Below are 14,816 nucleotides of genomic sequence, written 5' to 3' on the forward strand. Positions count from 1 at the left end.
CCGTTTTGCCGTCATCCCATTTCGCCGCCATCCCTATTTCGCGACATTTTGGATTGTGGCAAAATTGGGATTTGGCGAAAACGGAATGTCTTCCTAGTTGAATAACGCAGTATAGTAGTATAGTGAGGCTTGGCAAGAAGAATAAATAAAAAATGGGATGGCGGCCAAATGGGATGGTGTCAAAATGGGATGTCGCGCAATTGTTATGACACGGTAGTAAAATGACGCTTGGCTTGTGAAATGTCGCGACAATGGGATGGGGGCGAAATGGAATGCGGTGAAACGGCATGGTGGCCAAATGGGATATGGTGTCAAAATGGGATGTCGCGCTATTGTTATGACATGTTAGTAAAATGACGTTTGGCTTGTGAAATGTCGCGAAAATGGGATGGGGCAAAAAATGGGACGGCGGCAAAATGGGATTGCACCAAAATGGGATGTGGAACTAAAACCACCCCCACCACTCAGCGTAGAGGCTCTAAACAAGAAAAATAATAATAATAAAAGGCATGCATTACTTTGTGGAATGCGATATTTTTCCATTTTTACATTTTTACAAATCGCGGTTTTAGGTTCGACGTGATTTGTAAAATATTTTTACATTTTTACAAATCACGGGTTAACACACCTGGGTCTTCCAGGTCAGTGACCTAATAAAAAACCCAGCTGTTGCGTGCTAGCCCATACATTTTATGTGTGTGTGTGCATACGCGCGCACGTGTGTGTGGGTGTGTGAGTGTGCGTGTGCGCGCGCGCATGTGTGTGTGTGTGTGTGTGTGTGTGTGCCCCGCTATTTGTAAAATGTTTTACAAATCACGTAAATGCGCCCGATATTAACTCATCATCTCCAAAGTGAAGGGATTGAGAAAAAAAATGTCATTACTTTTTTGTCCCATCGCATGGAAATTCGGGTCGCTTCCTCATATATATATGAGTATAACGCAGTATAGACGTTGCGGGGAAGACGGGACCGACAACGACGACTGGACCGAGACAGGTTCGGCGTCATCGCTCGTACTGACACAAGTAGCGTTTGCGGGGAGAACGAGCGCCAGTGGCCTGAAGAAGAAAACTCCTGGGTCCGTATGCATGAGGAAGAAGTCAGCAACACTGGAAGTAGAGGCCTCTTTCGGAAGTGGGAACTGCCGAAGTTTAACTTTCCAACTGTTCACTATGCATGAACGCCGGAGTGGTGACTTCGAGAGTATTCGGTCAAGGTCGCGAAAATTGGGGGAATCCTAACTAGTACGCATGCGTTTGTTAACGGTAAGCTTGCCACCAGAAGAAACAAATCTCATCGCGAGTTCAAAAAGGCAAACGTTGAGCGCGCTGTAGCGTTATTGCTGTTGTTTTTTAAATGGTTAAACGAAAGGGTCGGTCAAGGTCAGCTATGGCGGGCGACTGACGTGTGTGTTCAGCGGGCAGGAAAAATTGCAGCAGCAACTGTGTTATATGACGTTCTGGAGTGTAATGTGACTTTAAGTTTATCCTACGTTTCTCCTGGAATGCACCTGTGTATCTACAAGGTATGTCGCCCTTGGAAAAGAGCGTAATGCTATTTTGATTGTTTGCAAGTATGTATGACTGTAAACCCGGTTCCACTCAACGCCTTCATGCTTTCATGCCTGTTTGACCCTCGCTAGGGTCAGTGTGTCATACTGGCCAGCCACCTGCCAGCTACCTGTCTGTATTTTGTGCAGCGTGACGAGTGTCTACCTCATAGCTAGTTGCTAGCGGTGTGTATAATAAACACATTATGAACTTTACTAATTTTCCTGCCTAAGATTTCTCAATTTATCTCCTGAACATTTTGTGCTGACCCATGACATACGACCGACACAATTCACGACCCTTGGTGTGTGTGCGATTGCTATTAATAACACAGTGTTAGGCGAAGCGGGACGAGTGTTCCACAGGCGCCTGACAGCTGTATTCTTTCTATGTAGCCTTGTGTCTATTCTCGAATCTGACTTCGCACATCAAGAGAAGAAACGGTGGTTCTCCAACCCAGACATGTCCGTACTCCCTCGGTATTCCATCCTCTTCATGTCCAGCAAACGCGGTCCAACCTCACCTCTGGAGGTCAGCGAGTACAAGAGAACCTGTGTGACTGTGTCAAATGGCGCGAGTTTTCTTGGAGACCAAGACTTAGACCTAGACCCAGACGCAACAATTATCAATTCTGATTTCTTGAGTAGCACACTTGTAGACTGTGACCAAACAGCAGGCGGCATGGCTAGCAAAAACATTAAGGAGGACATCAAAGCGGCGCTGAGCGACCATGCCGTGTTAAAGGCAATCGTTTTGCATGTCACCGAATCCTTGCAAAATGAAATAGGCGAGCTTAAAAAGCTGGTGGAGAGGAAAGATAGGGAAATAATGGTCCTTAGAGACGAGGTAGACTCCCTCGAACAGTACAGAACGAGGAATACAGAGCGTATCGGGCCACTCCCCGAGGCAAACAACGAAAACACCGACGAAATCGTCTATCGGATCGCCTCGACCATCGGGGTCGACTTGCCCGACACAGCCATAGACCGCAGCCACCGCGTCGGGAAAAAACCGACAGGAAGCAAAAGCTACAGCCGCCCCATAATTGTTAAGTTTACCTCGTACCGCCACAAGGAAGCGATAATGAGGGCGAGGAAGGCTCTTAAGGACGTCGACGCATCTAAAATCGTCCCCAGCGCAGATTGGTCCGTCCTCCCAAGCAGCCAACGTGGCAGCGCTTCCAGAACTGCTGCAAAGATCTTCATCAACGAGGATCTTACGAAATCCCGTGCAAGTGTTGCCGCAAGAGCGTGCAATCTCAAACGAACCAAGAAGATCACAGACACGTGGACTCGTGAAGGTATCATCTTTGTCACGCGTCTTTCTGATACCATTACAAAAATCACAACAGTGCGAGAGGTAGAACTCCTCGAGGTCCAATGCCGTTAATGTGCCAATAAGTCCTGATCCTCAATCTGCCACAAGAAGCATGCGAATTCAGTCTTGCTGGTGCATGCTGGTTGTGTATGTATGTGTGTGTGTGTGTGTGTGTGTGTGTGTGTGTGTGTGTATGTGTGTGTGTGTGTGTGTGTGTGTGTGTGTGTATGTGTGTGTATGTGTGTGTGTGTGTTTGTGTGTGTGTGTGTGTGTGAGTGTTTGTGTGTGTGTGTGTGTGTGTGTGTGTGTGTGTGCGCGTGCATGAGTCTGTACTCGTGTGTGTGTGTGTGTGTGTGTGTGTGTGTGTGTGTGTGTGTGTGTGTGTGTGTAAGAAAGAGAAAGAAAGAGGGAGAGAGAGAGGGAGAGAGAGGGAGTGAGGGAGAGAGAGTGTGTGTGTGTGTGTGTGTGAATGTGTGTGTGCATTTTCACTGTGATCAAATAAAAGACCAGTCACCACGCACATCCTCGGCTCGCATGCAATGTAAATACATAGCAAATAAATATAGCAATCTAAATATATAGCAAAGGGAATGCCTGTAATTCACACAGATCAATCACTTGGTCTTAAACGTGCACAAGACAAAAACGTTCATACTGGTCTGAAGAGTACTCGGGTCCAGCGCGAGCGTTTTTTATTTATTTTTTTCTGTTCTATTTTCCTGCTTTTTATATTAATGTACAGTTGAAAGTCAAGATTGGATTTTTTTGTGAAAGCATAGGACAGTTTCTTTACGCAATTAAAAAAAATGAACACAGAGACAAAACCGGTTGTTGCAGCCTGAATGCAATTCAGGCCTATAAAGAAAAAGATTAATAAAAAAAATAAAAATTAAAAACATTTTAGCTCCCAGCGGCACTTGAACCCAGAGCGCCGGATCGATTTTCCGAATCCGTAACCACTGCACCATGCTACTCGTGTGAAGATGCGAGATGATAAGATATAATAATAATGAGTTATTCAGTCGTGATGGTTTGAAAGCTCGCCACCTTCGCCGAATGACTCGAGCTCGTTTTTTTCGGTTAGTAACTGATCGAACTGTCGCTTTTGAGCCACTCTGTTTCAAGCATTTCACCTAAATTAAACAAGAATGTCACAGTTCGTGTCTATGGTGCAAGGTAGCCGACCGTCTCATTGAAGCCAAGTTACGACAGTTGCTCGATTGACACATTTCACGTCTTCGATATTCTGTCTGAGCTCATTTCCCAATGAGCTGCCTTAAAAACAGGAATGTCCTGCAATTGTAGTATGCGTTGGAGATTTCTTTTGGATGGGTAAGGACCCTTAAGAAGCGATATCGTCGTATAATGATGTCAAGTGAGAGACCCTGCAAATTAACATTGAAAGTGGGAACTTCGGAAGCTAAGTTGCCAGCTACTCGGTATGCAAGAGCTAAATTGAAAGCCGAAGTAGTGGCTCCGCTTGATTGGGATTCACTGTGGGCGACCGGGCGATCGCCCGCCACGTGACGCGGGCGATTTGATCTAAAGTACCAATCAAGCGCAATCGGGCCATAAACATGGCTGCCAATTTGTTGCTGTTGGACGAGTTGTTCTTTAGTGATGATAGTGATGCGGAGTACGCCTACAATATGGAGTGTGAATGCTTTTTACCATCGCTGTAAGATTATTTGAATATTGCCCTGTTGTTTTATTTTAAAAAGTGGCCAGATATATGTAGAATGGACGAGTTCCGTAATGTTTGCAGGGGCGTCAGTCTCAAGAGAAGAGTCTGAGCCACGGTCAAGCTGATTCAGTGTGATAATGACTAAATGTTAATGAGTATAGATCTAATTAAGTAAAACCCCAAATTATTTCAAAAGTTTTCTGAGTAATGTTACATGATTTATGCGAGAGATAAGTACTGTAAACAAGTCAGTTGACTGTACTGATTTAGTGATTGTATTTTGATTGCGGCATGTTTCAGTTTGCGTGAAGAGCACACGAAGGTTGAAAACTACCTAGAAGAAGTCGTCCCACGATTTTCACACGCACAGTTTCGTCGGACATTGAGGGTGTCACGCAGAGTATTTGATTACTTGCTGGATACTCTGCAGCTGTATACTGCTGATGGCCATCATGGGGGAAGAGAACCTGTCAGTGATAGAAAAAAGCTTGCAGTTTTCCTGAGGTAACATTCTGCTTGTATGATCTTTATTCTCAGTAAATTATAACAACAGATTATAATTGATAAGAGTTGTGCATTGCTCCCCCATGAAGAACCATGAGTGAGGGAGAAGTTAAAAAGAATTAGAAATAGTTAATTGAATTCAAGAACGAATAGAATTTGACAACAAGAACAAATTAAAATTAAAGTCCTCATTATTGTCTCCAGCCCCAATGGTGGGATTTCTGGGACTACTGGTCACATTGTACTAACACTAACGAACCAATTGTTGGTTATGGGGGAAATAATATGGTCACACTGTGCCATATCCGAGATTCGATATCAGGACCTTTTGGCTGCCAGCTCGATGCGCTAACCAACTGAGTTACCAGGCCAGTTATAACTTTGGGTATTGTGCTTGTTGCAGATATGTTGGTTCCAAGTCCACACTGTTTGAACTAGCGCAACAGTTTAACATCACAGAATACTCTGTGATCAGGGCCCGACAAGAAGTCACCGAGGCTCTGCTCAGACTGCTACCAACAGTCATCACCTGGCCACAACCACAGGAGTTCGCAGAGATATCAAGAGAAGTCAGCGAATTTGGCCAATACACCTTCCCAGGCATAGTTGGTTTCCTAGACGGTAGCCACATACCCATATGGAAACCCAGAGTTCCAAACCCTGATGCCTACTTCAATCGCAAAAAGTATCATTCGGTGAACATGCAGGCAGTATGCAGAGAAGATTTAAGATTCACAGATGTGAGTGTTGGCTGCCCTGGACGTATGCACGATGCACGTGCACTCAGAATGTCATCCTTGTGGAATGCTGGATATGCTCTGTGTGGGCAGGGCGCATATCATGTACTTGCAGATGCTGCTTACCCCTTGACATCCTGGATGCTCACCCCTTACAGAAACACTGGCCACTTGACTCCTGCAGAACAACACTTCAAGACCGCTCATTCCAGCAAAAGACAAACTATTGAAAGGGCGTTCGGGGTATTGAAAAAGCGTTTTCCACTGCTTCGGCGATGCATTGAGATGGTCAGTGTTGAAAATATCAAATGTCTCCCCTGATAGCATGCTAACGTTAATTTAACGTTAATTTAACGTTTGCATGGTTAGATTTTGGTTTACGGTTAGCATTAAACGTTAAATTAACGTTAAATTAACGTTAGCAGAAAAACGGTTCTAAAGCAAACGTTAAATTAACGTTAAATTAACGTTAGCAAGCAAACCGTTTTCATGGCAAACCTTTTTTAAACGTTAATTTAACGTTTGCCTGAAAACCAATATAAAACGGTTTGCATTGAAACGTTAAAATAACGTTAAATAAACGTTTACACATAACCGTTCAATATCAAACCATTTTTAAACGTTAATTTAACGTTTGCCTGAAAACCAATATAAAACGGTTTGCATTGAAACGTTAAAATAACGTTAAATAAACGTTTACACATAACCGTTCAATATCAAACCATTTTTAAACGTTAATTTAACGTTTGCCTGAAAACCAATATAAAACGGTTTGCATTGAAACGTTAAAATAACGTTAAATTAACGTTGGCACATAACTGTTCAAAATCAAACCAATTTCAAACGTTAATTTAACGTTTGCCCGAAAACACAAAAAAAACGGTTTGCACTGAAACGTTAAAAAAACGTTAAATAAACGTTGACACATAACCGTTCAAAATCAAAGCAAAAGCAAAAAAAACAACAAAAAAAAAAAATGTTATTTTTGTTGTGGTAACATTGACATTAACAATAACAAGCAACGACAAAAAAAAATTTGAAAAAAAAAATTTAAAAAAAAAAATAATTAAAAAAAAAAAAATGTTAAAAAAATAAAATTGACATATTATATCAAAAACAAACGTTTCAAAAAATTTATTTGTAAAAAAAAATAATAAAAAAAATTACCATAATGTAACGTTAAATTAACGTTAGTTTTATGTTTTATGGCTAACGTTTATTTCATGTTTTATGGCTAACCTTAAAATAACGTTAGATTTAGGTTATTTTGCTCATCAAGATAAACGTTAAATTAACGTTAACATTTAACGTTAATTCAACCAAAATAAAACCATAATATAACGTTAAATTAACGTTAATTTAACGTTTACCGCTAATATCAATTTGACCAAAATAAAAGTATAATACAATGGCTGTTTGAACGTATTTTTCACGTTGAGTGCAAACATTAAAAAGAACCCCCCAAAAAACATAATCAAACGAATCATAAGGAAAATAATTTTATTTAATTTTTTATTTTGCTTTTTAAATTTTTTTCTTATTTGAAGATGCATTTCCCATAGTCTTTTCTGTCTGCTGTTGTTGTAGTGTTATATATGTAGCTAAAACCATGTTAAAAAAAGACAAGCAAACACCAACATGTAAAGTCAAATCAAATTTTGAAAAAGGTTTTTGGTGAGAACGGTTAACTTTGCAGCTAACGCTATATATGATCTTGTTGTATTACTTAATCCGGAGAGCATGCAGGCTGTTGATTTTTTTGATTTTTTATCTCTGTCTCATTGCAAGGATGGTACTGGCCAGGTCTCATATTTTGAGCCAAACAGTGTACGTACATGCTAACATAAAACAAAACAAAAGACAAATAAATAAACCCAGTAGAAACATGTTTTGATAATATGTTCTAAACATTTATTCATCATTCCCTGATATTTCCACAATGTAAAAAAAAAAACCAATGATACAAAATTAATTTCAAAAGTTGAATCAGTTTTAAAGTTTCTAGAAGTGAGTTTGGATATACCACACTTTTAGGTTCTGTACCTAGAAATTTACCAATTCTATTCCATCTTTTGGGTTTAAAAAAGTCTTTGCAGATATATATTATACATCCGACTTGATGCCAGAAGAGACAAGGAAATATGAGGTTATTTGCAACACCACCAGCAGAGGAAGAAGTCGCTCACTTTGCAGCAGCAGATAAAAAGAATTGTTGAATTTGAAGCAGGAGCAGACACAGAAGTTGTTGAATGTGTAGTATCTGCAGCAGACAAAGAAGTTGTTGAATTTACAGCAGACGATATATTTGTTAAATTTGCAGCAGCACACAAAGAAGTCATTCACTTTGCAGCAGCTCCAGACAACAAGAATTGTTGAGTTTTAAGCAGGAGCAGACACAGAAGTTGTTAAGTTTGCAGCAGGAGCAGCGGCAGACAAAAAAGTTGTTGAATTTGCAGCAGACGATATACTTGTTAAATCTGCAGCAGCAAACAAAGAAGTCATTCACTTTGCAGCAGCTCCAGACAACAAGAATTGTTGAATTTTAAACAGAAGCAGACACAGAAGTTGTTAAGTTTGCAGCACCAACAGACAAAGAAGTTGTTGAATTTGCAGCAGACGATATATTTGTAAAATCTGCAGCAGTAGCCATGGAAAAAGTTGTTGATACAACCAGTGCAGACGATGACATGTCTGCAATAGGCGACTTTGAAGATCTGCTCCACATGCTATGACACCTGCAAAGACAAAGAATGCAACAATCTTAAAACAAAGAATTCAGTGTTATTTCAGAACTTCAGTGTAAACACTATAATTACAGTATGTCTTCTTTGTTGGTGTTCTTTGCTGAACATAGAACTGAAGGTAAATAAGGTTTAAATTGTCTTTGCATTATGCCAATATTGTTGAATTTACTTCTGTGAATTTGCTAACTTTGATAGCATCATTCTGTGTTTGAATGAAATGCTCTATGTCAATGCTGCCTGGCACGGATAACATTAACAGCCCTACCAACCCGTCCACCCACACCCCCACCCCACCCACACACTCACACAGAACACCTTCCAACAAAATTTTCCCCAGACTAAGACAATAGAATGTCAGTTGGACCTTGACTAAAAATATGCACAGGTAAAGATGTCCCAGCTACAACAAATTGTTCTGTCAGAAGACCTCCTACATCCCGAAATGATGTGATGGCCAACCAGCCAAGGATTAGAACAATGCGTCATATAATATCAGCATGTATCAATGACCCTAGGCTGAGGCCTGACAATAATACTGCCTTCTCTCAAATTATATGATTTTCTGTTATAAATATAATAATATGACTGCTGGAACATTCATCTTAGCGTTAAACAAGGATTTTACCTGCAAACACACACACACACACACACACACACACACAGTGACACACACTTACTTGGCCTCAACAGCCAGAATGTCGGGGTTGTACCTTGTAGTTTACATCCCTGTGAATGCTTTCTGTTCCATCCTCATGGTAATTCCTCCCACCCTGCAATGAAAATTGAAAGCATTGATGTGTGAATTGCATTAATTACAATAGTCTAAACACACTCAAATCTTTACTTGTTAATGAAGACAGAGAGATAGAAAGTGGGAATAAATAAGGGGGGGGGGGGGGAGGGGAGAGAGCAGTTGTCAATCAAACCTTGTTTTAAAAATTTAAGTGTCTTTGAATAGATCATTTTCGAAAATAACTCCCCATGCCTCTCCTGAGATCTCTTCTTTACTGTACAGTTATGCATTTGACCTGAAGCTGTAAGATTGAACAGTAAGTGCCCTGCGTGCACATGTGTGGAAAGTATCAGATTGAGAGAGAAAGTCTCAGATTGAGAGAGAGAGAGAGAGAGAGAGAGTAACAGACAGACAAAGACAGAGAGAAAGACTGAAACTGAGAAAGAGACAGAAGGCAGGAAAGAAAGAGAGAGAAATCCACCTTTCCAATCGTTATGCATGATATTGCTTTGATATTTGTGACTCGTATGAAAAATAAGTCAACAATCACAATGCCAACGGATCGTGAACTATGAATTTACAACAGTACAGTTCAACATTACCTGAATTTCTTCCTGCTGAAAGTTCCATTTGCCATTCGCCTCAGCGTCACAAGATCTGTATTAGTCCTGATATATGCTGGAGTGTAGCATGTTATCTTATACATGTATCAGCAGTCACACTGGCTTTGAAGTTGCTGGCGTTTTAAAAACTGTTACAGAAACTTTTTTTAATTTCGATTCCACTGTGAAAGGTTGAGACTGAGAGTACTGTCCCTTGGCGATCAAGGGAGGTCACTCAGAATTTTCGTTCCTAGTTATCGAACTTGGACGTAACGGCAAGTTGTCAACAAATGCGTTGGGAAGATGGAAAAACTGGCAGTTGCTAGAGCACTATGTGATACACCAACAGAAACGAACCAGACTGGACAGTCCAATACTAAGACCGAAGGCGCAAGACATAATTACTGGACTGGTTTCAAGAGTTTTACAAACTTTGAGTGAGTATCTTGCCTTAGTGAACTTGGAAGATATAGATTTGCTAATTCAGTAATTGAGACTTCAAGATGTATTTTTTCTCTCTTGGAATACATGAGACTAAAAAGTGTGTTTGTTTCTTATGTGTGTGTGTGTTTGTGTGTGTGTCACTGTGTGTGTGTCACCGTGTGTGTGTGTGTTTAGGTGCTGTTTTTCTTTATTGTTGTTGTTGCCTGAAATGGTGATTTTAACTAAGAATCCTTTTATGATTCTGTTGTGCATAATAAATACTTTTATTAGGTAGCGGCAGTAACGCTAGTCCCATGCGGGAAAGCGAGATCTGTGCTGAAAATAACACGTTTTCAATTTCCGACAGCTTTCAATATATGGCATATTATTGAAAATGGAAACTACAGAAATGAAGTTGGATTCTTTGTCTTTTACCCCATGCCATTTGTTTGCAAAATGTGCTTGGATTGAATGCGTGTGCGTGAATCACAAATACTCTCTCCGGATTTTCGGACAGCCGTGACGCGACCGCCATTACTACTTGCTCTTCAACTTTTTGTGGTGTTTCCCTTTCGGCGTTGTATTTTCTAAAAATAGTTTCATTCAACGATCGGAAACCAGTGTCGACTGCTAAAGAAAGAGTCCCTTTTCTTTCTAGGGGGGGTATTTTTTAGATTAAATCGATGGTGGATTTTAGACATGGACAATAAAAAATTGCCCAACTTTAACCTTTCGTAACTTAAAAACAACTCAAACGATCGTAGTCGTAAAAGATGCGCTAGAAAGTCCGATTTCTTGTGAATCCTCCAAATATGGAAGTTTCCGTTTAAGATTCATGCGCGCGAAGCGCGAGCCAATCAAAACCGAGGACCTGCAAAACCGGTAAAATCCGTTGCGTTGATCGCGAGTCATGGCGGAGTATTCAAGCGAAGCGATGGTGACGCACGCTTCGAGACAATTTGTGGAAGAAATCAAACCCATCCTTGGTAAGTGTTGATGTTTTTCTGTTCATTTAGTGTTTAGAAGTTGATCTGTCGAACCATTCTGCTGAATTTAGCGTTTTGAGTGCGTAGTTTTCATTTTGATGATAGTAGTTTGTGCTGGGTCATTTTGTATTGGGTGTTGAAATGGGGGTACTCGATAAACGACCTAAGTTATTTTTTGCCTTTCGCCGTACATGTGATATATTTGTTTCAAACTAATCTTGAATTATTACTCCGATGGTTTTTGTTTCTCAGTTGTTGTTTTCTTGAGGATTAAATTAGGATTAAAAGGAATAATTGTTCCTTTGCTAAAACCGGAAGTGCAAGACTAGGCCTAGCAACGAGTAGCGTAGCTTACATGCACTGACCCTAGCGCATCTCCATTCCTTCTTCCTTTTCCCCCCAGTTAATCAGAGTTTATGGTCCATCAAACTTGTGTGATTACTAATTTGTTTCTCATGACAAGCAAGGTGATATAATAAATTAGAAACGAGTTAAAAAATAACCAAATACATGACAGAAAAACAAAGCAAACTTTTGTTTTGGGACAAAAGTAAAACTGAAAGTAAACAGGCCTTCATGGTGGCTTCCAGTAAGTTCGTCACACGGTAGATTCGTCACCGGTCCCGGTAACTTCGCCACAGTAGTCCGAGCGCGGCTCTCTCTATCTCTCTCTCTCTCTCTCTCTCTCTCTCTCTCTCTCTCTCTCTCTCACTTCTTTCCACCCCTCCCTCTCCTCACATTGAGTTTCTCTGCCTCCTTGACAGTGAGGTTGAAGTCATAGGACTCCCTCTCTCTCTCTCTTGGTCGCGCGTGTGTGGGTGTTAGTCAGTGTGTGGGTGTGTGTGCGATGGTGTGTGTGAGTGTTTGTGCGTTTGTACGTGCGTGTGTGTGCGTGCGTGTCATGGATATGGGTGTATGTACGTCCGTCCGTCCGTCTCTCTCTCTCTCTCTCTCTCTCTCTCTCTCTCTCTCTCTCTCTCTCTCTCTCTCTCTCTCGCTCCCTCTCTCAGACTACATGCTTTTGAGAACTGCTCAATGAGTAGATCTCGGGTTGAGAACTGCTCAATGAGTAGATCTCGGGTTTTAAAATAACAACGCTCGGACTGTGTCGTCTGAAAACTGCTCAGTTGAGAACTGCACAATGAGTAGATCTCGGGTTTTAAAATAACAACTCTCTCTCTCTTTCTCTCTCTCTCTCTCTCTCTTTCTCTCTCTCTAAAAAATGTCAGTGAATCTTGAATCTCTCCCACAAATCAAACATCTGAAAGCATAAGCTCTAAGCTTAACACCCGCCCACCCCTGCCAGTAATTTCGTCACGGGTGACGAATCTACCGCGTGACGAACTTACTGGTAGCCTTCATGGTTTCAGTACAAAAATATTATGAACATAGTATTACATTTTTGTTTTGTTTGTGCGTGTTACAGATGATGCTCACTTCCAGCAAATGAAGTCTGCTTTCACACTCACAGCAACTGGAAGAGGTCGACCACCCAAACTTCAGCTGGTACCACTGACCAACAAGCTATTGTTGCAGCTGGATCTGCTTCGGTTGGAAACAGGGAGGGATTGGAGTGACCTGGTTTAATTTCTCCCCAAAGTGTTTGAGTGAACTTGCTGCAAGGACTTGAAATCAAGGCAGAAATTGAGGGAACAGTGAAAGAAGCAACAAAGCTGGGGAATAAGACTGGATTAGAACTAGAAGCATTTTTGGATATCGACGCAGGGCGTTGCATCATGGGCCGGAATGTTGGGGTTCATTTGCTGAAACATAGGATCACAAGAAACCACCTGCTCAATCCGGACCTTCTGGAAGACCTTGACCGTCCATCAGAACTTGTGAATGGCATGGTGCTCGATCTAATATCGTTCCACAAAAAGGAGAACCTATCGCTGACTTCTGCCAGATTCCTGCATCGGTTGTTTTTGGACACAACATTGTGCTTGCACCATTTTCTTCTTCTGGCAGAACATTCACAGTCGAATCTCCAGCAAACCTGCCTGCCATGTACACCTGTTTCAAGCAGTACTTGACTGACAACTTTGTTTGACTGACTTTGAAGAAGGGGTATATATGCATTTGACTGTCACTTCTCATCCGACTGTGCACTTTGCAAGAATTTAGTTTTCCCCAGAGAACTGTGAACAATGTTAGTAAATTTATCCCACATACGTGAGAGAGATAACCGTGAGATAAAAATCGTTCAAATCACACGTGTGTATATCATGTAAATGAGGTCAACCGGAAGGTCAAGCTATGTAAATTAGTAGTACATGGGATAAACCGGAAGGTCAAGCTAATCCTATCGAGGAAGGATATGCTTTGCTGTTGTTGTTCCTTTTGGTTTCTTTTATCCTGTGGCCACTGCTTTTCTTTTTATCTGGTATATTTTGAAGTGATGGGTTTGATTTCTTCCACAAATTGTCTCGAAGCGTGCGTCACCATTGCTTCGCTCGAATACTCCGCCATGACTCGCGATCAACGCAACGGATTTTACCGGTTTTGCAGGTACTCGGTTTTGATTGTTCGAATATTAAACTTAACAGTGTTGACAAAGGCGAACTACTTTGTCCTAGTTTGAGAGTGTGTGTCATGGCGGAGGAATGAATGTCAAATTGAGTAAAGTGGTTTGAAGTTCTAAAGCGGTTGATCCAAAGGCAATATCGCTGTCGGTGACTTTTAGTTAGATCTGGCACAGAAGTATATAATGTAGGATAAACAGAATACTACATGGCTTGCTGTGTCGTACCAGATTTACACTCGTTGCTTTTTCAAATAGTAAACAGCTCGCTTTCGCAGTTCACTATTTAAACAAGAAGGGCAAAGCCCATACGACTCACATCCTTGACCTTTACATGACCTTGACCTTCAGGGTCAAGGTCAAATAACTAAACCTAGCAATGACATCATACACTAAGAACTGCTTTACACATTTTTCCTACCAAAATACATGTGACCTTGACCCAAGGTCAAGGTCATCTAAGGTCATGCAACACAAAGCTGTTAATTCAAGACATAGGAAGTACAATGGTGCTTATTGGCTCTTTCTACCATGAGATATGGTCACTTTTAGTGGTTCACTACCTTATTTTGGTCACATTTCATAAGGGTCAAAGTGACCTTGATCATATGCGACCAAATGTGTCTCATGATGAAAGCATAACATGTGCCCCACATAATTTTTAAGTTTGAAACAGTTATCTTCCATAGTTCAGGGTCAAGGTCACTTCAAAATATGTATACAATCCAACTTTAAAGGACCCTTGCGACCTTGACCTTGAAGCAAGGTCAACCAAACTGGTGTCCAAAGATAGGGCTTACATTGCCCTGTATAGCATACATAGCTAAGGTTGCCATTCTCGATAACTTCAGAAGAAAATGTGAAAAATGGCCGTTTTTAAGACAACAATTACGGCCCCTGTGACCTTGAACTTGAAGTGAGGTCAAGTTGCCGCACATGTTTTTTGAGATCTTGTAACCATACACCATCAGGCCACATCAGGTGTTGATAGACTTAATAGTGTCCAAGAAATAT

General features: G+C 41.1%; 1 protein-coding gene and 2 long non-coding RNA genes across 3 annotated transcripts; 2 read left to right on the forward strand and 1 right to left on the reverse strand.

Moving 5' to 3' along the window:
- The first annotated feature begins 4,343 nt into the window (after positions 1 to 4,343).
- LOC138983677 (uncharacterized) lies at positions 4,344 to 7,432 on the forward strand. The gene is made up of 3 exons (XM_070356955.1): positions 4,344 to 4,546; positions 4,853 to 5,056; positions 5,460 to 7,432. The coding sequence occupies exons 1-3, from the start codon at positions 4,446 to 4,448 to the stop codon at positions 6,112 to 6,114; spliced, it is 960 nt and encodes a 319-aa protein (XP_070213056.1). The 5' UTR covers positions 4,344 to 4,445; the 3' UTR covers positions 6,115 to 7,432.
- A 249-nt stretch (positions 7,433 to 7,681) lies between these two features.
- LOC138983678 (uncharacterized) lies at positions 7,682 to 10,082 on the reverse strand. The gene is made up of 3 exons (XR_011461229.1): positions 9,873 to 10,082; positions 9,215 to 9,307; positions 7,682 to 8,528 (listed from the first exon to the last, which is right to left on the reverse strand). It is a non-coding gene; the product is annotated as an uncharacterized lncRNA (long non-coding RNA).
- An 826-nt stretch (positions 10,083 to 10,908) lies between these two features.
- On the forward strand, positions 10,909 to 13,843 carry LOC138983679 (uncharacterized). The gene is made up of 2 exons (XR_011461230.1): positions 10,909 to 11,281; positions 12,708 to 13,843. It is a non-coding gene; the product is annotated as an uncharacterized lncRNA (long non-coding RNA).
- Positions 13,844 to 14,816: the final 973 nt, after the last annotated feature.

This window comes from Littorina saxatilis, linkage group LG13 (assembly GCF_037325665.1).
Source record: "Littorina saxatilis isolate snail1 linkage group LG13, US_GU_Lsax_2.0, whole genome shotgun sequence".
Classification (NCBI taxonomy): Eukaryota; Metazoa; Mollusca; class Gastropoda; order Littorinimorpha; family Littorinidae; genus Littorina; species Littorina saxatilis.

What these genes read in the sequence shown, in the direction of transcription:
- LOC138983677 (XM_070356955.1), top strand. Translation starts at nt 4,446, where the DNA reads ATGGCTGCCAATTTGTTGCTGTTGGACGAGTTGTTCTTTAGTGATGAT. An exon ending in GAATGCTTTTTACCATCGCT is followed by an intron (nt 4,547 to 4,852) that starts GTAAGATTATTT and finishes GGCATGTTTCAG; the next exon opens with TTTGCGTGAAGAGCACACGA. An exon ending in AAGCTTGCAGTTTTCCTGAG is followed by an intron (nt 5,057 to 5,459) that starts GTAACATTCTGC and finishes TGCTTGTTGCAG; the next exon opens with ATATGTTGGTTCCAAGTCCA.